The 19,387-nt window shown below is 34.7% G+C and overlaps 2 protein-coding genes across 3 annotated transcripts; one reads left to right on the top strand and one right to left on the bottom strand.

Moving 5' to 3' along the window:
* Positions 1-541: 541 nt before the first annotated feature.
* On the top strand, positions 542-11,563 carry LOC132053649 (uncharacterized). Of its 2 annotated transcripts, XM_059445751.1 has the most exons (5): positions 542-994; positions 2,937-3,374; positions 3,556-3,648; positions 7,717-7,856; positions 10,969-11,563. In XM_059445751.1, the coding sequence occupies exons 1-5, from the start codon at positions 656-658 to the stop codon at positions 11,408-11,410; spliced, it is 1,452 nt and encodes a 483-aa protein (XP_059301734.1). In that variant the 5' UTR covers positions 542-655; the 3' UTR covers positions 11,411-11,563. The 2 variants fall into 2 exon arrangements, with proteins under 2 accessions (XP_059301734.1, XP_059301735.1); XM_059445752.1 differs by lacking the exon at positions 3,556-3,648.
* An 831-nt stretch (positions 11,564-12,394) lies between these two features.
* On the bottom strand, positions 12,395-17,725 carry LOC132053650 (uclacyanin-3-like). The gene is made up of 2 exons (XM_059445754.1): positions 17,516-17,725; positions 12,395-12,984 (listed from the first exon to the last, which is right to left on the bottom strand). Exons 1-2 carry the CDS (start codon positions 17,676-17,678, stop codon positions 12,641-12,643), a joined length of 507 nt encoding a protein of 168 aa, XP_059301737.1. The 5' UTR covers positions 17,679-17,725; the 3' UTR covers positions 12,395-12,640.
* Between the last annotated feature and the right edge of the window lie 1,662 nt (positions 17,726-19,387).

Raw genomic sequence — 19,387 nt, 5'->3', positions numbered from 1 at the left:
CACCTGTGGAAATGATACAATTTTTTTGGGGCCATCATTTCAGTTCATTTTTACCCATTATTGTTGATTTTTTGAAAGTGAATCTTTGTAAAATTATGTATATTTAAAAGTTTGTAATAACATATAATCACGAGTATTTATTTATAAAAAGAATATTATGATACATAATTTATTTAAATAGCGCCTTAGAATATTTCGATACCTTATTTATATGAATATGATTTGCTCATTTCGTAAAATTATTTAGGTGTTGGGGGAGTTATGATAGTTTTCACAAATGATAGGGTTTTCATGTTTATGAGAAAAAAAACAATTAAAAAAATTCAAATTGCATATCCAAATAAAATCACTCTGATTTCAGATCATGATGTCCAAACGGACCCTTAGGTTCTACTATCCCGCTAACGTACCTGTCTATAATAACTACAGTTTAATCCAGGTACATATGCTATATGTAAATATTCTAGAAGTTTAGGGACTGAGATGGAGTTTTCTCATTTTAATCCATTGCTGACGTGTCATCTAAACCCCCACAAATGCTTGCTGCTCAAAGGAACCCGTACTCTCTCAAACCGTTCATCCGTCCTTCTGTTACTAAATGATACCAAAACCCTTGTTAACAATTCATAACCAAAACGTTTAATTTTGCGGCGTGATGAACACAAGTATGCAATCTCTATCTCTAGGCGCTTGCAAATTCCAATTCCTGGGTTTTAGCAGTTACCGTAAGCCCAATTATTGCTACCCTCGCGTTTCCTGCAGTGGAGATAGAAAGTTTGATAGTAAAGTGAAGGGGAAGGAAAATGTGTGGAGCATTGATAACAATGAAATGGCAAAGAAGGAGAAGGAAAGAGAGAAGCCGAGGAGAAGGATGAGAAAAAGAGGTGGTGGAAAGAGGATCAGGAGAAATGTTACTAGGAAAAGTAGTAAAGGTGATAGAGTTATGATGTCTGCTGCTATGTTAATGGATGTCCAAACTGTTTTACAGACTCAGGTATATATTTTTTTATGCAAATACCTTAGATACGGAGTTTAAGAAAGTAAAGAATACTTTTGAATCTTGTGTCTTAAATTAAAGATATGTAAAATGCACCAAAATACCTTTTAATCTTGTTGTCTTAAACATGCCACGTTGAATATTCAAATTAAAGAGTTACCAAAATAGGAAAAAGACATTTTCTTTAAACAAACTAAAAAGGGAAGTAAGACAAACAAATTGAAACAAAGGAAGTATGCTCTCTCCCAAATTAAGTGTCGCTTTAGCTCAATTTACGCCCATTAAGAAAAACATTAAACACAAGGTAAGGATTACTAAGTTACCCCTGTTTTGGGTAACTGTAGTTTCTTCAATATAAGGGTATAATTTTATTAAGAAAGTAAATAGTTTGTTTCAATGTTTAAGAAAAACATTAAACACTGTTTCTTGAAAATTGAGCACTATTAAGAAAAAGTAGTTTCTTCAATATAAGGGTACAATTTTATTTTGCTAAACCGACACTTATTTTGGGAAGGGAGAGAATAATATAATTGAGTATGTTATGTTTATGTTAAAGATTTCATCAATTTTATGTATAATGTGTAATGGAAGTGGTGAATTGACTTGGATAGAGCAAAGTTGATCCAATTTGGGATTGAGGTGTAGCTGATTGATTTTGTAATGGGAGTGAATTCTTAGTAAATGTACATAATCCTGTTCCATTTATTGTGTCTTTTTTTGAATTCAAGTGTCAGATAGATACTCTAATTCTCACTTCCTCCTATATTTGAATACTGTATTTTTCTTGTGCATTGGCCAGGAGGACAGACAGGTTGTCAACTAAGTTATGACATGTCAGGCACACAACAACGGCTATTAAAATGTGTTTGTTAATAGGATGCAACTCGGAAAGAGTAGAGTATATGTCCATAGGAAATTTTACGTGGCCTCCATTTATTTTTCTTTTGGTTGTTTTTTAATCCCAATGTAATTATGTGCTGTGGTACTCTTGACATGCAGTCTGCTTAAATTATTTTTGAAATTTGGGACAAACTCCTATGTTTATGATTATTTGACTCAAACATGAGCATGCTTCCAGCATTTAGCAACCAAAGGTGTCTGTACGCTTGCACATGTTGCAGCAGGTCATATGGAAATTGGCCCATTTGCTATTAACATGTCGTGTGAGCTGTTAAATTGGCGAAGGGTTGGCGTTTCTGGCAGCTGTTGGAGTGACTACATGTGCGAAATGACATATGCACAAGTTGTCTATCTTATATCCAATTAGATATAACAGAAAGAAACACATGACAAGTCATGGAATGATGAGAGCATGGATGTGCCTAAATGATCAGTTCTGCTATTGAAATTAGTTTGCTAGCTTACCATAGTAAATGGTGGTTTCGACTAGTAGAAGAGGAGCAAGGTCTTTGAGTTGATTATACCTTTAAGATCTACTTATAGTGTTTCCATTCAGCTGATTTTGAACATTAAAGTGATGAATATTTTCCGTGAGGTCATACTGTCGATACCTTTTCAAATTGTGCTGGAAGTACAAAGTTAGTATAGAACTTCTAATTGTAAAATACAGCTACAGTTAGTATAGAACTTCTAATATTAAAATACAGCTACAGTTTTTATTTTCAAGACACCTGCTATTTAAAGCCTTTCAAGTCAATGACTTGTAGGTTGTGAGAAATTTAGGGAGTGTGATGAAGTTTAGAAAGGTTAAGCATAGCTTGAGATGACACAGTGAACATTGTGATTTCAAACATATTATATAGGAGTTCTCATTTTGCCTGGACGTAGATACGTCACAGCTACTTCCAGTTGGCCCTACCTGACTTTCCTGTTGATGGATTATTCATGAGCGTACAAGCAAAATTATGTCTGTTTAACTGTTAGTTTTTTTTTTTTTTTTTCTCTCTTCCCAAATTCATAGACGTATGTTTCATTTCAGGAACCTGTTATCCTACCTTCGTGGAATACATTTGTTAGTAGTGTCAGTGGGATATGGAAGGGAGTTGGAGCTGTTTTTTCTCCCATCACGGCAGAGATAGAACCTATTGAGATTGGCAACAAGAATGAACACCTCTTTGACTGCTATACTCTTTCTCGTATTGAGGTCGAGCCATCTCCTTCTGTCAGTCAAAGATCTCTAATCCGAAGGAAAATAAATTGGGTAACAGTGAATCCACATGGTGAAGTTCCAGAACTGAATGGGGGTGACGACAGAAGCTTAGAGAAGCCCACAGATGCAGCATCGTCATTCCATATGCTTGAATCACCTGATAGAAAATCAAGAAATTTGCCAAAGTTTGAATCTTTTGACTTTGGAAAGACTGATATTATGGAGGAAGACATTATGGGAATGGAACCTGGTCTTGTTTTCTTTGAGGTAAAGCTAGCTTGGTGCTTATGACATTGGTTCTTTACTGTGTTATTTTTTGTTATGCCATTAATGGTGATTATGGCTTCTAGTGCTTTTGGTCAACTCCATACTAGTTCATTACTAAGGAGAGTTTCAGTAAAAGATTTTATCTATTTGCAGGATGGTAAAAGGTTTTATCTATTTGCAGGATGGATCTTATTCCAGAGGCCCAGTTGATATCCCAGTTGGTGAATCTGATGAGTCTAAATATTACCTGTCACCAACTTTTAAGTTTGAGCAAGTAAGTTTCACATGTTATCTTGGTTAAATATATATATATATATATATATATTTTACGATGGTAACTGGTAGAAAAAGAAGAGGAACTGGTAGAAAAGAAGAGGAATCAGAGTACTTTTGCGATGGTACCGGATAGGCATAACTGTTAGAAAAAGAGATCAAAATACTTCTACTTATCCAAAGAGCATTACCAAAATATGATTGGGTTAGTGACGTGCTATATTGATGAGCTATGTTGCTCGGACTCTCCAAAAATGTTGTCGCACCTGTGTCGGGTCCTTAAAAAATACATAGCTTTTGGAGGATCCTACACACACCCGGTGGTATTTTTGAAGAGTCCGATCAACATAGTTGACAAGCTGATTTTTTTCTTGAAACTGGTAACTGTATGATGAGGTGATATTTGCAAATCATATTTCTCTATGTCTATACTGAAGTACAAATATCTCTTGTCAGGGTATGTAATTACCGTTGGTTGCTGAAAAAGATATATTTTTCTTAATCAAGCATTAAGTGTAATACTGTGTGATGATGAGTGAAAGGATCCCCTTTAGCTGCATCATTATCAATCTGGATCATCTGTCCATGAAGTCCCAAAAATATTCCCATTTAGTAGCAACAAGTGAACGAGTTCCATAGATGGCTGAGGTTAGACACTTTTGAGTTTTGATTTAATTGGGATGTTGAGGAGACAAGTATTTACCTTAAATCCTTAGTATCTACTTTGATATGAATAGTATTTTAAAAAAAAATAAAAATAAGTATGATTATTATTTAACTTATATGGCTTTCATTCATAATGGTGGGACTCAATAACCAAAGACATTATGTAGTATGTCACTTCCATTCTATAGGAAATTTCGAGAAGAGCCTCAATGCATCTTTTATCACCTTGATTCCAGAAAGTGATGGCAAATTAGATATGAAGGATCTTTGACATATAAGTCTACTAAGAAGCATTTACAAGATTTTTGGAGAAGTGATTTCTTTTAGACTTAAGAAAGTCCTAGATGGTATGTTGTTGACGTCCCAAAATGCATTCGCCGAAGGAACACACATATTAGATGCAACTGTGGTTGCAAATGAGTTTGTGGCCTCCAGGAGGAAAAATAAGGAGATAGGATTATAGTGAAAATTAGATTGGAAAAGGCATATGACAGACCAATTGAGATTTTCTTGGATTTTGTGATGGAACAGATGGAGTTCTGAGAGAGGGTGAGGCGCAGATTCATTTGCGTCTATGGACATATTCTACGTCTTGGTTAATGAAAGTGCCACAGGTTTCCTGGGAACTTCAAGGTATCGCGAAAAAAGGGATCCTTTATTCCCTCAAGTGTTTATACTTGTCATGGAGGCACTCAGCAAGATGTTCAATTGAGTAAAAACAGTGGGTTATTTGATGGAATTCACAACTAGCAGGTAATGCAGTAGGTGTCTCATTTGCTATTTGCAGATAATACACTTGTATTATGTGGTGTCGAGGAAAATCAGCACTATTTTCTGTGAGAACTTTACGGTTTCAAGCAGTATAGGGACTAAGAATCGATTTGAAGATGTGTAAAATCATTTCAAAAGATGTGTAAAACTATTCCAATGGGTTAAGTAGATAACATAGAGTTGCTGGCAAGTATTTTTAGTTATAAGATGTGATAAAATTGATAACTTACTTGGAATTTTTGGGTATATCTCATAAAGGACTATGTGGTATAGCATCCAGTGATCGAAAATGTTGAAAAGAGGACACAAGGTCGCAAAGCAATATTTATCAAAAGAGAGTATGTGACTCTTATTAAGAGGACCCTTTATATATGCCCTTATTGTTGCACGATCAAAAAATGCAGATATAATTTTTATGGGATGCTAGCGGAGGCGGAAAATTGCCACTCAATCAAATTGAACCATACTATGATGAAGGTGGGGATATTGGAGGATGGAACTAAGGATTTTACAGCGGAGCTCCCATAGGGAAATGGATCTGGACCTTTGATATAAAGGGCCAAGCACTCTAGACGAGGGTCATCATTGATAAATTTGGGGTGCAGGTAGAGTGGTTAGAGGACAAACCATAGGACAAATCAGATAACATAGCCGTATGGTGTAGTATTGTGTAAGAGTATTATAGAAGGGTGGAAGGGTCTTCGTGAATATTACATTTAAAGCAGACAATGGAACTAGGATTAGTTTTTGGAGCCAGAAATAATGTAGATAGCACAGATGATGGATCCTATGGAACCTCAAAATCAAAGGAATTTGCGGGCAGATAAGAGAGTTCAATTGTATGGTAAGATTGTTAAACAAATCCATGGACACAATAGGAATTGGAAAGGTTGAACGATGGTATGTTTATAGTGAATTTCTTTCTATAGTAGGCTGACAAAAAAGGAGAAAGGAATTTTTTATCATTCCTCAATATAGGTATTGAGTTAGGACATTGAGGAAAACTTGATTTTTTATTTGGATAACAGCCTTGCGAGCCATTGTGACAGTTGAGAACTTGAAGAAAAGGACAACCTACATTATCAATGCTTCATGTATAAGAAGGTGAGGATGTCAGTCATTTGCTGATTGAATGTCCGCTTGACGCTGCAGGGAATTTGTGGAATATGTTCAAAGTTTAATGGGCAGTGCTAGGATCTATTAGAGATGTGTTATTCGGATGGAAGTTAAAAAACGTATAAGAATGCGAGGATGTCGGTCATTTGCGGATCAGTGTCCGCTTGAAAGAAGGCTACAGTGAATTTATGGAATGTGTTAATAGTTGAATGGCTAGTGCTAGGATCTATTAGAGATGTGTTAATGGGATGGAAGTTCAAAAAGAATCTTTATCTCTATATTTAACTTATATACTGGTTTTTACCCCCCTCACATCAATAAACTTTAATTTTATCCCAACAAAAAATGTCTTGTTTCATAGTATTTTGATTTTGGGAATAAGGAGCTAGGTTTAAGATATGTTTCTTTTTGTGTGCACAAATTGTCCAAAACAATCTTGTTAAAGACTCGCTTAATATGTGGTTAATTGTTTAAGCTAGGTGAAGTGCAGGTTAGGCGCTTCGCCTTGTTTAGGTGGACTTTGGAGGAAGCACGAAGGCCTCAAGTCATGTGTCTCATTGTCCATGTACTTTGTCTTTAAGAGAGTATTGGAAAGTGATATACCGATTGTAAGCAAATTGTTATTAATGAATATTTGGTGATAATGAATAGGAAGTTAGAAATTTTATATCAAAAGCTAGTGACAGAGTCTAAGGAGAAACTTAAACATTTTCTTTGCATCTAGTCAGAACTTTGGAATGGCTAAACTTGATTACCATGAATTCTACTTTATATACTTATGTAACGGTAACTATTTCAATTATTTGTTCAAATAATTGCTGTTTGTGTTCGTAGTTTTTGAAAACACGCTTTAGTTGCGCTTTGCAATTTAGTTGCTTCCAATCTGTTCACTTGAAGTTAGTTCAATCTCGGTAATATCACTAGCTCTTATATCCATATCCTCTATTAACTTCAGTTCATCTCTTTAACTTCTTCCTAGGATTTAATGAACGGCGTCATTTCATTTAGTGCTGTTTTGATTTTAATTAACTCTTGAAAGCTGTATTACTACCATTAGTGTATCTTAAATCTCGCTCTATCTACCTCTCTCTCTTACTCTTCTTCTTGGGTTGGGGGAGGGGTTGAGGGAGGGGTTGAGGGAGATGCATTCAATATGCGTTCTTGAAGTCAACTTCAGTGACCTAAAGCAGTGCTTTAAACAACAGCTATTGTCATGACCTGCTTTTTGGACTAGTTGATTGAGCTCGTTGGTTCCCTACTTCCCTCAACTCAAATTGACTCTTGGAAGCCAACACTAGCACCATTTCGTACCTTGGTGTTCTGTTTTGAATTTTTCTTTGAGGGAGATGTCAAAAGCAATCCTATTTATCAGTTTCCCTTCCTTAGCGTTACTATGTACAAAATCTCCTATCTTATCAGTTTCCACTAACAACAATATCGTAGTGTAATATTCTTTGTTTGGTTTATATGTCCCTTTGAGGAAATTTAATTTCTCCTCCTTTATTTCCCTATACAGTGTCTGGTAAAAGGTTGTCACAAGAGACTCCGCGTGGTGCACACAATAGAGTTCAGTAATGGGGGTTCAGACATCCAAATATTGAGGGTTGCTGTATATGAAGAGCAGTGGGTTAGTACTGCTAATCTAGCTGACCAAAGGTATCAGTATCTTATATTTGATGCTATAGGTTGTAATTCTGACATGTTAATCTGCTAACTTATGCTTAATCCTAGGTTATTATGTTTGACGTGGGTTGTATCTGTTGTTGTGAGTTGGCCAAATACATAGGCGGCCCCTCAAAGGTTGCTCCCGTTTCCATTTGGACACCTTATTAATGGTGATGATTGTAAATGGTGGTGTCGGCACACTCTGATGATTAGCGGTGGTAGTGGCTGATGATTGTGGTTGTAGGTGGTGGTAGTTGATAATGGTGGGCGGCGACGACGACGGTTATCGATGAAAATGGATGTAGTAGTGATGAATTGCACCATCTTTGTAAAACCTTTGAAGAGACATCTTAATGATATTAAGACTTTGTTATAGATCTTAATTATTCAGATCTATTCAAACCTATTAAGTGGTCGTAAAATTAAAAAAACAAACGCATTTAATGATTAAGATCTGAATGATTAAGATTCAGACCTAAAAAACAAACAGACTTAATGACTGAGATCTGAATAATTAAGATTAAGACCTTCATTAAGTGCAATCAAATGAGGTTTTAGCAGACTTAGGCCTTAGTTGTTTGCTTAATGAAGGTCTTAATCTTGATCATTCAGATCAGTCATTAAACATATTTGTTTTTCAGGTCGGAATCTTAATCATTCATATCTCAATCATTAAGCGCATTTGTTTTTTCATTTTACAACCACTTAATGAGTCTGAATAGATGTGAATGATTCATTTTTAAAAAAAAAATATAGATGTAAATGGTTAAGACCTATAACAAAGTTTTAATAATATTAAGATGTTATACATGCTAGGATTTCTGCAAGTAAGGTATTTCACCGCTACTCTATCCACTTTCACCAAAATTTGCCGCCTTCATCGCCCACCACGGCCAACCACTATCACCCACAATAACCATGCTCAACCACAACCACCAGGGTAGCCAATCACCACCGTCAGCCATCACCACTACTAGCCACCATTTACAATCATAACTACCAACTTCCATTACCACAACCACCACCAATCACTACAATCAGCCACCCACAGATATTAGTTGCCACCACCATTATCTAGCACCATCATCATCATCCACTACAATTATCAGGTGCCGAGCTACCACCAACTATCACCGTTAACTACCACCATTAACCCCTACTTTCAACCATCAGTACCAACTACTGTAAGTAGTAGCACCCACGGCCACATTATTAGCCATCACCACCATCGACCACTATATAAATTTATTTTTATAATATTTTTCTGATATAGAATTAGATAAGGTAGTTTTTTTTTTTTTTTTTTTTTAAATTTTCTATCTGTTGATTTTCAATAAAGACGACGTATACAATCACATATTGAGAAAACAAATGGTCTTAATTATTCGTATTCAGATCTTAATACAAAGTTTTTAATACTGTGATGTGTATTCAGATTTAGTCGTCTTAGTCTTAATACAAATCTTAATATTATATGTATATTCAGATTTATACGCCTTAATCTTAAGCAACACAAACAGGGCCTTAGTAAAATCTATAGAGCTTGTTTAGTACTCCCTCCGTCCCAATTTATGTGATATAGTTTGACTAGGCATGGAGTTAAGAAAGAAAGAAAGGAAGACTTTTGAAACTTATGGTCTAAAACAGGTCATAGATATTTGTGTGGTTGTAAATCATTTCATTAAGGGTAAAAGGGTAAGTTTAGAGTTTAATTATTTCTAAATATAGAAATGTATTATTCTTTTTGGGATAGACTAAAAAGGAAAGTATATCACATAAATGGGGACAGAGGGAGTACTTATTAGCACTTAATGATACAGAAAATCCACGTTAAAGCTATTTTGCATTGATAAGATAAGGGTGGGTAGTAATGTTAGCGGTCTACAGTAGTAGTTCAAGAGGTTCTCTAACGGAAAAGGAGTTTCCCTAGGTGAGAATGAGAACACAGGCAATAGCACTCGTTAAAAAAGAATTACTGGGGATAGCAATGAACCGACAGTTTGACTGAATATTGAAGTAGTAGTCTTCTAATTTATATTTGTTCTTTGTCATATGAATATTTCTATTTGATGCTGGTTTATTGAGATATAATCTGGTAATGGAATGGCTAGATTTGTGATCATGACCCATGTGATGAAATTGATTTAGAAATGGTAACGATGGTCTTGGTCAAAAATGCTAATGATGGTTTAATCGGTAGTTTGATGAGTGACTTACTGAATATCGTGGTGAGTATGGTAGTGAAGTTGAGGCGAAGATAGACTCAGATGAAATCAATGGGGTGGTCTTGTATGATAGTATTAAGGTAAGAACAGTTGAGTGGTACTTGTTCTCTGCAAAGGGTTGTGATAAGTGATACTTATGGTAATATATACTGAAATCAGGCTAAAAATGTCGGGAGACCTACTCATTTCCTTGTAGCCTGGTTAGACTTATTCTTGATAGTTCTTTCTTCTCATGGTTTCCTTTCAACTGTGAAGTGGAGGTATTTTTGTCTGTTTAACTCCCATATGGAGATGTGCACATATTGGTTGGACATATAGAAAGCTTTAGGGCATCGACAACCAGACGACGGTTATCCCAAAGGGATGGTTTCGTTGGCAGTCCTACCAGTTTAGCATTTTTATTTGCCTTGATGATGCGGAGTAAGAGTTCTTTTCTTAAATTTTCATGCTGTTAGTGAAGTTTTTGTGCTGGGACGTACTCTTTTATTTTCTTATAGCTCTCTTGAATATGTACATAAAAGGTAGTTTGTTAACTAATATTGCAGAGATAGAGCCTGCATCTGACACTTTATTCTGCATGAGAATACGCTTTAGTCTGTTTCAAAATGATCGACTCCTTTCCGTATTTAGGAACTTTTTAGCTTTAAACATGTTCTTATAGCCAATAAAAAAATGCTCTTCTTTATAAAAGAGAACATGCTCTTATGGCCACAGAGATGACATGGCATGTTTAAGACCGTAAATTGTAAGTACGTTTGGTATGTATTGAAAGTCTTACTTAAATTCCATTTCAGTCAAATACCACCAATATAAAATGATATGGAGGAAGTATTAAATTTTCTAATCATTTCTTTTGGTGTCTCCCCTATGAATTATAGTGACATGGAGCTGGACGTGAAGCCCTTTTCTCAAAGACGAAGAGTCCAACCATCAGAGCTGACTGGATCCTGGAAAGTGTTTGAGATGAGTGCAACACCTATCTACAGTGAGGACAACACAATGGAAGGAATTGACGGCGTGCCCTACGTTTACCTATGCACCGAAAACCTGAAGAAGAGAAGCCTTCCAGAAAATCCAGTATACTTTGGAGAAGAAGAAATGTTAGACATGCAGGATGCAACTGTTCTTTGGCTGCCAGGAGGCGTTACGAGTTATGTTGATGTGAACAAAGATGGCACATTATGTATAGGAGTCGGGTGGTATTCAAACGAAGGAGTGAACCTTGTTATGGAAAGAGATTATGAAACGGATGGCAAACTTAAAGAGGTTCGATGGAAGTCTGAGATGAAGAGAAGATGGTCTAATCCACCACCCATGTAAATTCTCTTTACCCCCTTTTCTTTCTTTTCTTTTTAATAAGAGTCATGACCCAGTTTTGAATCCATGTTGACATAAATGGAATTCAAGTTCTATGCATTCACATGGTCAGTCTCCCTCAAAATAATTGATTAGTAGTCCATTTGACATTTCCAACTGAATTCTTAACTAATTCGTCATCTGAAAATTACAGTTTCAATAATAGAATTAGAACATATCACATTCGAAGAAGGAAAAAGGAGGAATACGATAAACTAAAGTGAAAATTGTCTTGTAAGAAAGTAAGTCTAATTGGACCTCCTTTCGAATTAAACTATCCGTTCTACTAGTTTCTGGGCATGCGCTTTGTGCGTGTACTCAATGTTAATGAGTATACAATTTAATATATATATATATATATATATATATATATATATATATATATATATATATATATATATATATATATATATATATATATATAAACACACATATTATTGAACAATGTGTTTGAGTTATAAAATAAAACTTAAAAGGAGAAAGTATTTTATTTTAGTTTCTGGTTTTGCCTCCAATTATCAAGTTATTCGACTGTCTTACTTTTTTTTTTTTTTTTTTTTAAAGATTAGCAAGAACAGTATGTACTAAATATAAAGAAACTGAATGATAAGGTTCGGATAATAGTTTATTAATCTCCTCTAATGTTAAATTATTTGAACTTGATTTGCAATTGTTAAGATGTTTGAAATTGATGTGTATGTGTGTGTCAATTAAAGATATATATCATTGTGTGCGCGCCCTGCCGTTTGGCCTCTTCTTAGGAGTATTTGATTTTTCAAAGAATTGGCAACGTGATTAAGAAAAATGGGGAAGGTAGTGTGACATAGACCTTGCCCTTACCTTGTGAAGGTAGGAAGACTGTTTTTGATAAGACCCTCGGCTCAAGAGGAAATGAAAAGGAAGTAGTAATAACAAGCAGTAACAGCAACAAGATAGGAAGATAAACGATGCGAAAGAAACAATCAAATAGTACTAGAGATATATATAAAAGAATAAGCAAACTCAAGAATAATACCCAGTGTGGTCTCACAAGTGGCGAAGAAAGAAATGACTTATTCCTTAAAATAATATGAACACAAAATTACTGCTCATCAACAAATAACAAGGAAATAAACCGGCAAATTGATGAACCCAAATGAAATAGGACGTAAGTAGGAAGTACAGAACTCATTCATAAATAGCACTGCCTCTTCCCTAGCCCATGAATGCAAACAAGGCACCCACCACAACTGAAAATCCAACTACCAATTTACTCATGTTGCCAAAAACACCAGACACACCATTAGGTGGGTTGGACTTGGTTCCAGAGGGAGTTGCTGGTGTTGTACCAGATGAACTTCCTTGAACTTTAATGGCCAATTTCATGCCAGTGTCACAGTGATTAAGTGTAGGACAAACGAAGTACATGTCACCAGCACTTGAAAGGGGGATACTAGTCTTGCCACCAGTGAAAGCTTGGAGAGCATTTCCAGTGTTGCAGTTGTCATAGTCATCTTTACTTACTACGTCCACCCCATGGCTTCCACCATAGTTGAACACTGTCAAACATATTGAAATTTTGTTATTAGTCTAAGCCAACCCAAAGGTAATTAAGCGATAGTAGTATTAGTATAACTTATATACAGTGACAATGTAAAATTTCCTTTTACATTATTAATGTGGTTTTACTTGTGATAATAGGAATAGTTACTAATTTAGTTAAAGTTACCAACGATTGCTTATTTATTTATAGTTACATTGTAAGTGATCTGATATTTATTTTACATTATCAGTGCACAATGTTTAGAAAGAAAATAAACTCATAAAGAAATAATAGCATTGAGTTACCCTAGGTTCGAAGTATAATAATCAAACAATTTAAGTTGCGGTCTCAATTCATAGATTGATAGAGGTCTTGAAGAGAGAACATCCTAATAATGAGTATGAGCACATTATACATCTCCTGTTAGAGACTCGAACAAAAAGGCAAAACGAACTAAAATCAGTCTGTTTCGTATAGCATATAATATAAGATGGGGGTCTTTTAAGCAAAAAGTGAATGCACTATAAATTGTGGTCTTTTTGACATGTCATGTCAAGAGGGCTCTACAAGCATTGGGAAAAAGATTGAGCCAAGGGGGTGAGGCTCCTAGCAATTAGGGGAAAGATGAGTATGAAGCTAAGGTGGATTTATAGGGGAAAGGATAAATATAGTATGACTGAAAAGGCCAAGCAGATGAATCTTAGTTATTAGACTGCTATTAGCTGGTATCAGTGATGGGAATATAGCTAGGACAAATTGGGAATATAGCTAGTATCAGTGATAAATATAGTATACTGTATCACGTGATGGGAATTTCATTCTAGAAGTTTTCCAAAGCCTATATATAAAAGAGAAAAGCTATTAACCCTCTAGCCCAAGAATGTATCGGGTCCGGAACCAAAATAACCCCAAAAAAAAGGGTATGAACCAAAATATCTGCGGAAAAAAAAAGCAGTCAAAAGTACCTTTAACGCATGATTTTCATGCGTTATTGGATGGTTCTGTTTTTTTTTTCTTTCTTTCTTTCTTTCCTTTTTCCTTTCTTTCACACTTTTTTACATACTTTAGCCATAGATTAATTATGCTTCGAGACTCCAAAACTTGAATATTATGTATAGAACCTGATATTTTTTTGTGCGTACAATAATGTAAGCCCAATACATCAAGGATATATAGACGTTCGGATAGTCATTTTAGGGGTTGAAAAGGTGCCCGAAGTAAGTTTTGTTTGAAAAAACTTAATGTTTTTTCCATACTTTGACCAACGATTAGTCGTGTGTCAAGACTCAAACGTCAATATTTTATATAGAACACGATATTTTTCTTTGCGTACAATAATGTAGGCCCAATACATCAAGGATACGTAGACGTTCGGATAGTCATTTTAGGGGTTGAAAAGGTGCCGAAGTAAGTTTTGTTTGAAAAAACTTAGTGTTTTTTCCATACTTTGACCAACGATTAGTCGTGTGTCGGGACTCCGAAACGTCAACATTTTATATAGAACACCGATATTTTTTTGCGTACTATAATGTAGGCTCAATACATCAAGGATACGTAAACGTTCGGATCGTCGTTTTAGGGGTTGAAAAGGTTCCCGAAGTAAATTTTGTTTAAAAATACTTAGTGACTTTAACCAACGATTAGTCGTGTGTCAAGACTTCGAAACGTCAATATTTTATATAGAACCTGATATTTTTTTCTGCGTACAATAATGTAGGCCCAATACATCAAGAATATGTAGACGTTCGGATAGTCATTTTAGGGGTTGAAAAGGTGCCCGAAGTAAGTTTTGTTTGAAAAAACTTAGTGTTTTTTCCATACTTTGACCAACGATTAGTCGTGTGTCAAGATTCCGAAACGTCAATATTTTATATAGAACATCTATATAAAATGTTGACGTTTCGGAATCCTGACACACGACTAATCGTTGGTCAAAGTATGGAAAAAAACACTAAGTTTTTTCAAACAAAACTTACTTCGTACAAGAAAGATTAGTCGTGTGTCAAGACTCCGAAACGTCAATATTTTATATAGAACCTGATATTTTTTCTGCGTACAATAATGTAGGCCCAATACATCAAGGATACGTAGACGTTCAGATAGTCATTTTAGGGGTTGAAAAGGTGCCCGAAGTAAGTTTTGTTTGAAAAAACTTAGTGTTTTTTCCATACTTGAAAAATATTCAAGTTTTGGAGTCTCGAAGCATGATTAATCAATGGCTAAAGTATGTAAAAAAGTGTGAAAGAAAGGAAAAAAGAAAGAAAGAAAGAAAAAAAAAAAAACAGAACCATCGAATAACGCATGAAAATCATGCGTTAAATGACTTAACGGGTCCGTCTCCGTTAAGTCCTTTAACGCATGATTTTCATGCGTTAAAGGTACTTTTGTACCTGTTTTTTTTCTTGGGGTATTTTGGTTCATACTATTTTTTTTTGGGGTTATTTTGGTTCCGGACTCGAATGTATCATATGAAGAGAACGAAAACATGGCACGAGGCTTTAGCAAGTGCAATCTCCAATTACATCAATCTACTCCTCCTTCAATCTATTGATGAGCCATCCGAGCCTTTTTGTTCAGCTTACTTAAGAGTATTTGTGATTCTGATGGCAATTCCTTACAAACAAATGACATGATGCTCCAATAATAAAGGTATTTTATATAATAAACGAAATAGAATGAACTAATAGTATTATGTATCTCCAATGAAAACAACATAAGGTAAAGCGGAAAAATTATGAAAAATGTACATTCTGGTGCTCTACAAATATTTTTTCAATTGGTCTACTTCGGTTGTATTAGGTGAACGTAGAGTAAGATCTGACTTTTTTAGAGTCATATTATGATGTAAAACTCTAACAACCATATTATAATATCAATATTTTCAATAATGCATCCTTCAGTATGTCAGCCATGATCGAGATTCGCCTCATTTGGCGAATCGATTGAGAAATCACCAGATGTGGGATCTAATTATCTAACTATTCCTAATAGCTTTTTGGACATTAACCTTTTAACTATCTTGTATAGTAAATGAAAATGATACTCAAAAGATGGTGACTTGCTAAACTGCTAATGTTTGTCATAATCGCTCATATTATCATACATAATATGGTAATAGCACTTTTTATCACTTAATTATTGGTAAATTCTTATTTTAGCTCCTATATCACTTAATTATTGGTAAATTCTTATTTTAGCTCCTATGATATCTGAGTCTGACCAAGCATATTAAAACCTTCAATTAATTAAATTGTGCACTTTTGATTCCTTTACTCATGAATGTTCATAGATGTGCCATAATTATTAACCGTTCCACCACTTAATTAGTCACATGTTTTGTTAAGTTTGTATTGTTACTCAATAGTCACGGTAATTTATTTTTAAATAGTCAAATATAACATATTTCTTGTATATAGGGACCAAAATGACATTATTAATAATTCAAGGTTAAATATGGTGAATCGTATATCACTAGAACCAAATGTAGAATTTAGCAATAACGTAGAGATCAAAACTACTATTATTCTGATATAATATGATTCTAGGCAATACTAGATATCGTTTAATTTCCTAAAAATATCCACAAGTTAAGTGTAAGAAATACAAAAAGGCATTTAATTATTACTTTTCGGGTGATCAGCAAATGATTTATATAATTTTTAAAGATCTCTCACTGTTACTCACTTTGAGGAGAGAAAGGATAATTTAGTCAAATAACTTGTATAAATGCTATTACATGTTTCCTTTTTAATTGGTGCACACAACCTTAAACGGCATTTAAATGGACCCAGACTTGCTTTTGAAAGATTTTAACTAGTTTATATAGTCTTTTCCATTGTACCCAAAAAAAAAAAAAAAGAAGAAAAAAAAGAAAAGAAAAAAAAAGAGCAACTAATTATCTTAATAAATATCGCTGCCTATTTATATTATATCTTTGACTAAAATTTCTCCTTTTTTCAAATAAAAATGAATTTTAATGCTTTTATGTAAATCATATGAAACTAGTGGAGGATCATGAAGAGTTCAGACTTTGGGGATTATAAGTTCAGAGGGTAAGTTTCCAAAATAATATTTAGCTTGATCTCTGTTTTTCTACACATATGTAGGGTTCGAATAATTGAAAGTCGTAAATTCTGTTAAAATACAATCTCTCCCTCCGAAATACCTCCTTCTCAAAGGATATAACACCTCTAAATTGAGGAAAATGTGTAGATTTTTTCCAATTTTCTACAGAAAAATTACACACTCCCTCTGTTTCAATTTTTGTGTTACTTTTTTTTTTCTTACTGTGTTTGAAAAAGAGTCTATTTTCTTATTTGACAACTCTTTAATTTCAACATCTCACATAGCATGTTTAAGGCCACAAGATTAAAGGGTATTTTAGTACATTACACATTCTTTAGTTTAAAAACACAAGATTTAAAAGTGCTTTTTACTTCTTGAACTCTGTATTCAGTCAAACTAAAACAAACAAAATGAAACGGAGGGAATAATGTATGTAATTCCTTGTAGTGCTAAAAGAAACAAAGATAGGCAAATTAACTTACCAAGATTATCACCAACATTGAAAGTTTGACCAGATGCCCAAGTGGAGTAATCTACAGATTGGCTCCACCCATTGCTGCCTCCAACAATAATATCCTTGGCAAAAGCCGTTGGAGAAGCAAAAAGAAGAATTAGGAAAATTGCTGCAGCCATAGCCGTTATCATTCTTTCTCTATTAATTAGCCTTTTCTTCTTTGTATTGGAGATAAGAAAGAAATACACAAGTTTAGGAAATGATGGATGTGAGCCCAACTTATATAGAGGGATGTGTATACAATCATTTAGTTCAAAAGCAAGAAGTTACGTATTAGAAAAATAATTAATAGTCGTTAGTTTGAAGTTTTTCAATTGTCATATAATATTAGACTGGGGAGAGTTTGGTGCTAGCTACTGTTTTCTATGTCTACCTAATGCCTTAGGACATTTTTGTATGTCTTTCCCCAATCTTTATCTGACTTGTGGCATTTGATAACACCCCCCCCCCCCCCCCCCCCCCCGGCCAACCTCCACCACCAACACACAATTTTCTTCTTCTTGACTTGGAGCTGAAGCTTTGCAGCTTGGCTTCATCGTTGCTAAAAATGGCTCAATTTAATCTATATAATGTTCCCTCCTGTCCGTTTTATATGTCACCTTTATAAATAAAAATTGGTCTAGAGTATCTGTCATTGTAGAAAGTAGAAAGTTAAGAAGATTTTAAACATTTTTCTTCTTCTAATTTCACCTTACTACTTCAAGAATTAAGTCATATAGTTACCTAATTGTTATTGAAGGAAAAGATAAGGATAGTTTAGTTAAATACCCATTCTAATTACTATTTTCTTAATGGATGTGGCAGATAAAAGAACCAGAGGGAGCAAGAAATATAAGCTGACCAACAATGGGTTAGGCATTATATTAATGGTGATCTATGATCAATTACGGCCTTTAATTTTACTTTAAAAACCAAAACTCTCCGTCTAACTATGAACAATTAACATCCCCTGTTCCTGTACATTTTATATGTCACCTTAATAAATAATAATTGGTCTAAAGTATTTGTCATGGTAGAAACTAGAAAGTTAGAGAAGACTTTTAACATTTTTTTTCTTCTAACTAGACAATGTCAATTTGCCCTTGTCATTTTCAACTCCCCCTCTATGTTCTACTTTTTTACCTATACTTTAAATTATGTTATACCTTATTATATTTTGTAACTTAAATTTGTTTACCCCGGAATCGGGTAATAAGTTGAATTTGTAAGTGAGGTATAGGATATGTGAATAATTTTAATCTATTTTGTGTTTGTGAGAAATACTTATGGATTTACGTGCTTTTAATACGTGTATATGAATACATATATCAATGCCTTGAGTGAATATGTTGCTATAGAAGATTAGGCTAATGGTGATAGAAGAATAAGCTAAAACCACACAAAAATCCACTGATTCGGACTAAAAAGAGAGAGAGAGAGAAATGATGCTTTAATATATATTTGCTATTACAATGTTCTTGATCTTGAAAGAGCTAACCCTAAAAGTAGGGAAGTGCCCCCTATTTATAGTTTTGCCCTATGGGCCTTGTATACAACATAAAGCCCTTTTAGAATAAAGTAAACCCTTAAAGGATAAGGTTGGGCCGTACGGTCTGACACCCGTACGGTCATCGGTACAATATGACAGAACGATGTTGACGCGTGGCGATTTTATAACTGATTAACCGGACTAACGGCTACGATCAACTCGGTCATGCTGAAACCGGACCAACGGCCACGATCAACTCAGCCATGGAGAAACCGGACTAACGGCCACGATCAACTCGGTCATGGAGAAACCGGACTAACGGCCACGATCAACTCGGTCATGGAGAAACCGGACTGGCTATGATGCCGAGTT

This window comes from Lycium ferocissimum, chromosome 4 (assembly GCF_029784015.1).
Source record: "Lycium ferocissimum isolate CSIRO_LF1 chromosome 4, AGI_CSIRO_Lferr_CH_V1, whole genome shotgun sequence".
Classification (NCBI taxonomy): domain Eukaryota; kingdom Viridiplantae; phylum Streptophyta; class Magnoliopsida; order Solanales; family Solanaceae; genus Lycium; species Lycium ferocissimum.
The sequence above is the reverse complement of the archived record's forward strand: the minus strand, read 5'-3'. Positions and strand labels throughout refer to the sequence as shown.

What these genes read in the sequence shown, in the direction of transcription:
- LOC132053650 (XM_059445754.1), bottom strand. Translation starts at nt 17,678, where the DNA reads ATGATAACGGCTATGGCTGCAGCAATTTTCCTAATTCTTCTTTTTGCT. An exon ending in CAATGTTGGTGATAATCTTG is followed by an intron (nt 12,985 to 17,515) that starts GTAAGTTAATTT and finishes TATGTTTGACAG; the next exon opens with TGTTCAACTATGGTGGAAGC.
- LOC132053649 (XM_059445751.1), top strand. Translation starts at nt 656, where the DNA reads ATGAACACAAGTATGCAATCTCTATCTCTAGGCGCTTGCAAATTCCAA. An exon ending in AAACTGTTTTACAGACTCAG is followed by an intron (nt 995 to 2,936) that starts GTATATATTTTT and finishes GTTTCATTTCAG; the next exon opens with GAACCTGTTATCCTACCTTC. An exon ending in CTGGTCTTGTTTTCTTTGAG is followed by an intron (nt 3,375 to 3,555) that starts GTAAAGCTAGCT and finishes ATCTATTTGCAG; the next exon opens with GATGGATCTTATTCCAGAGG.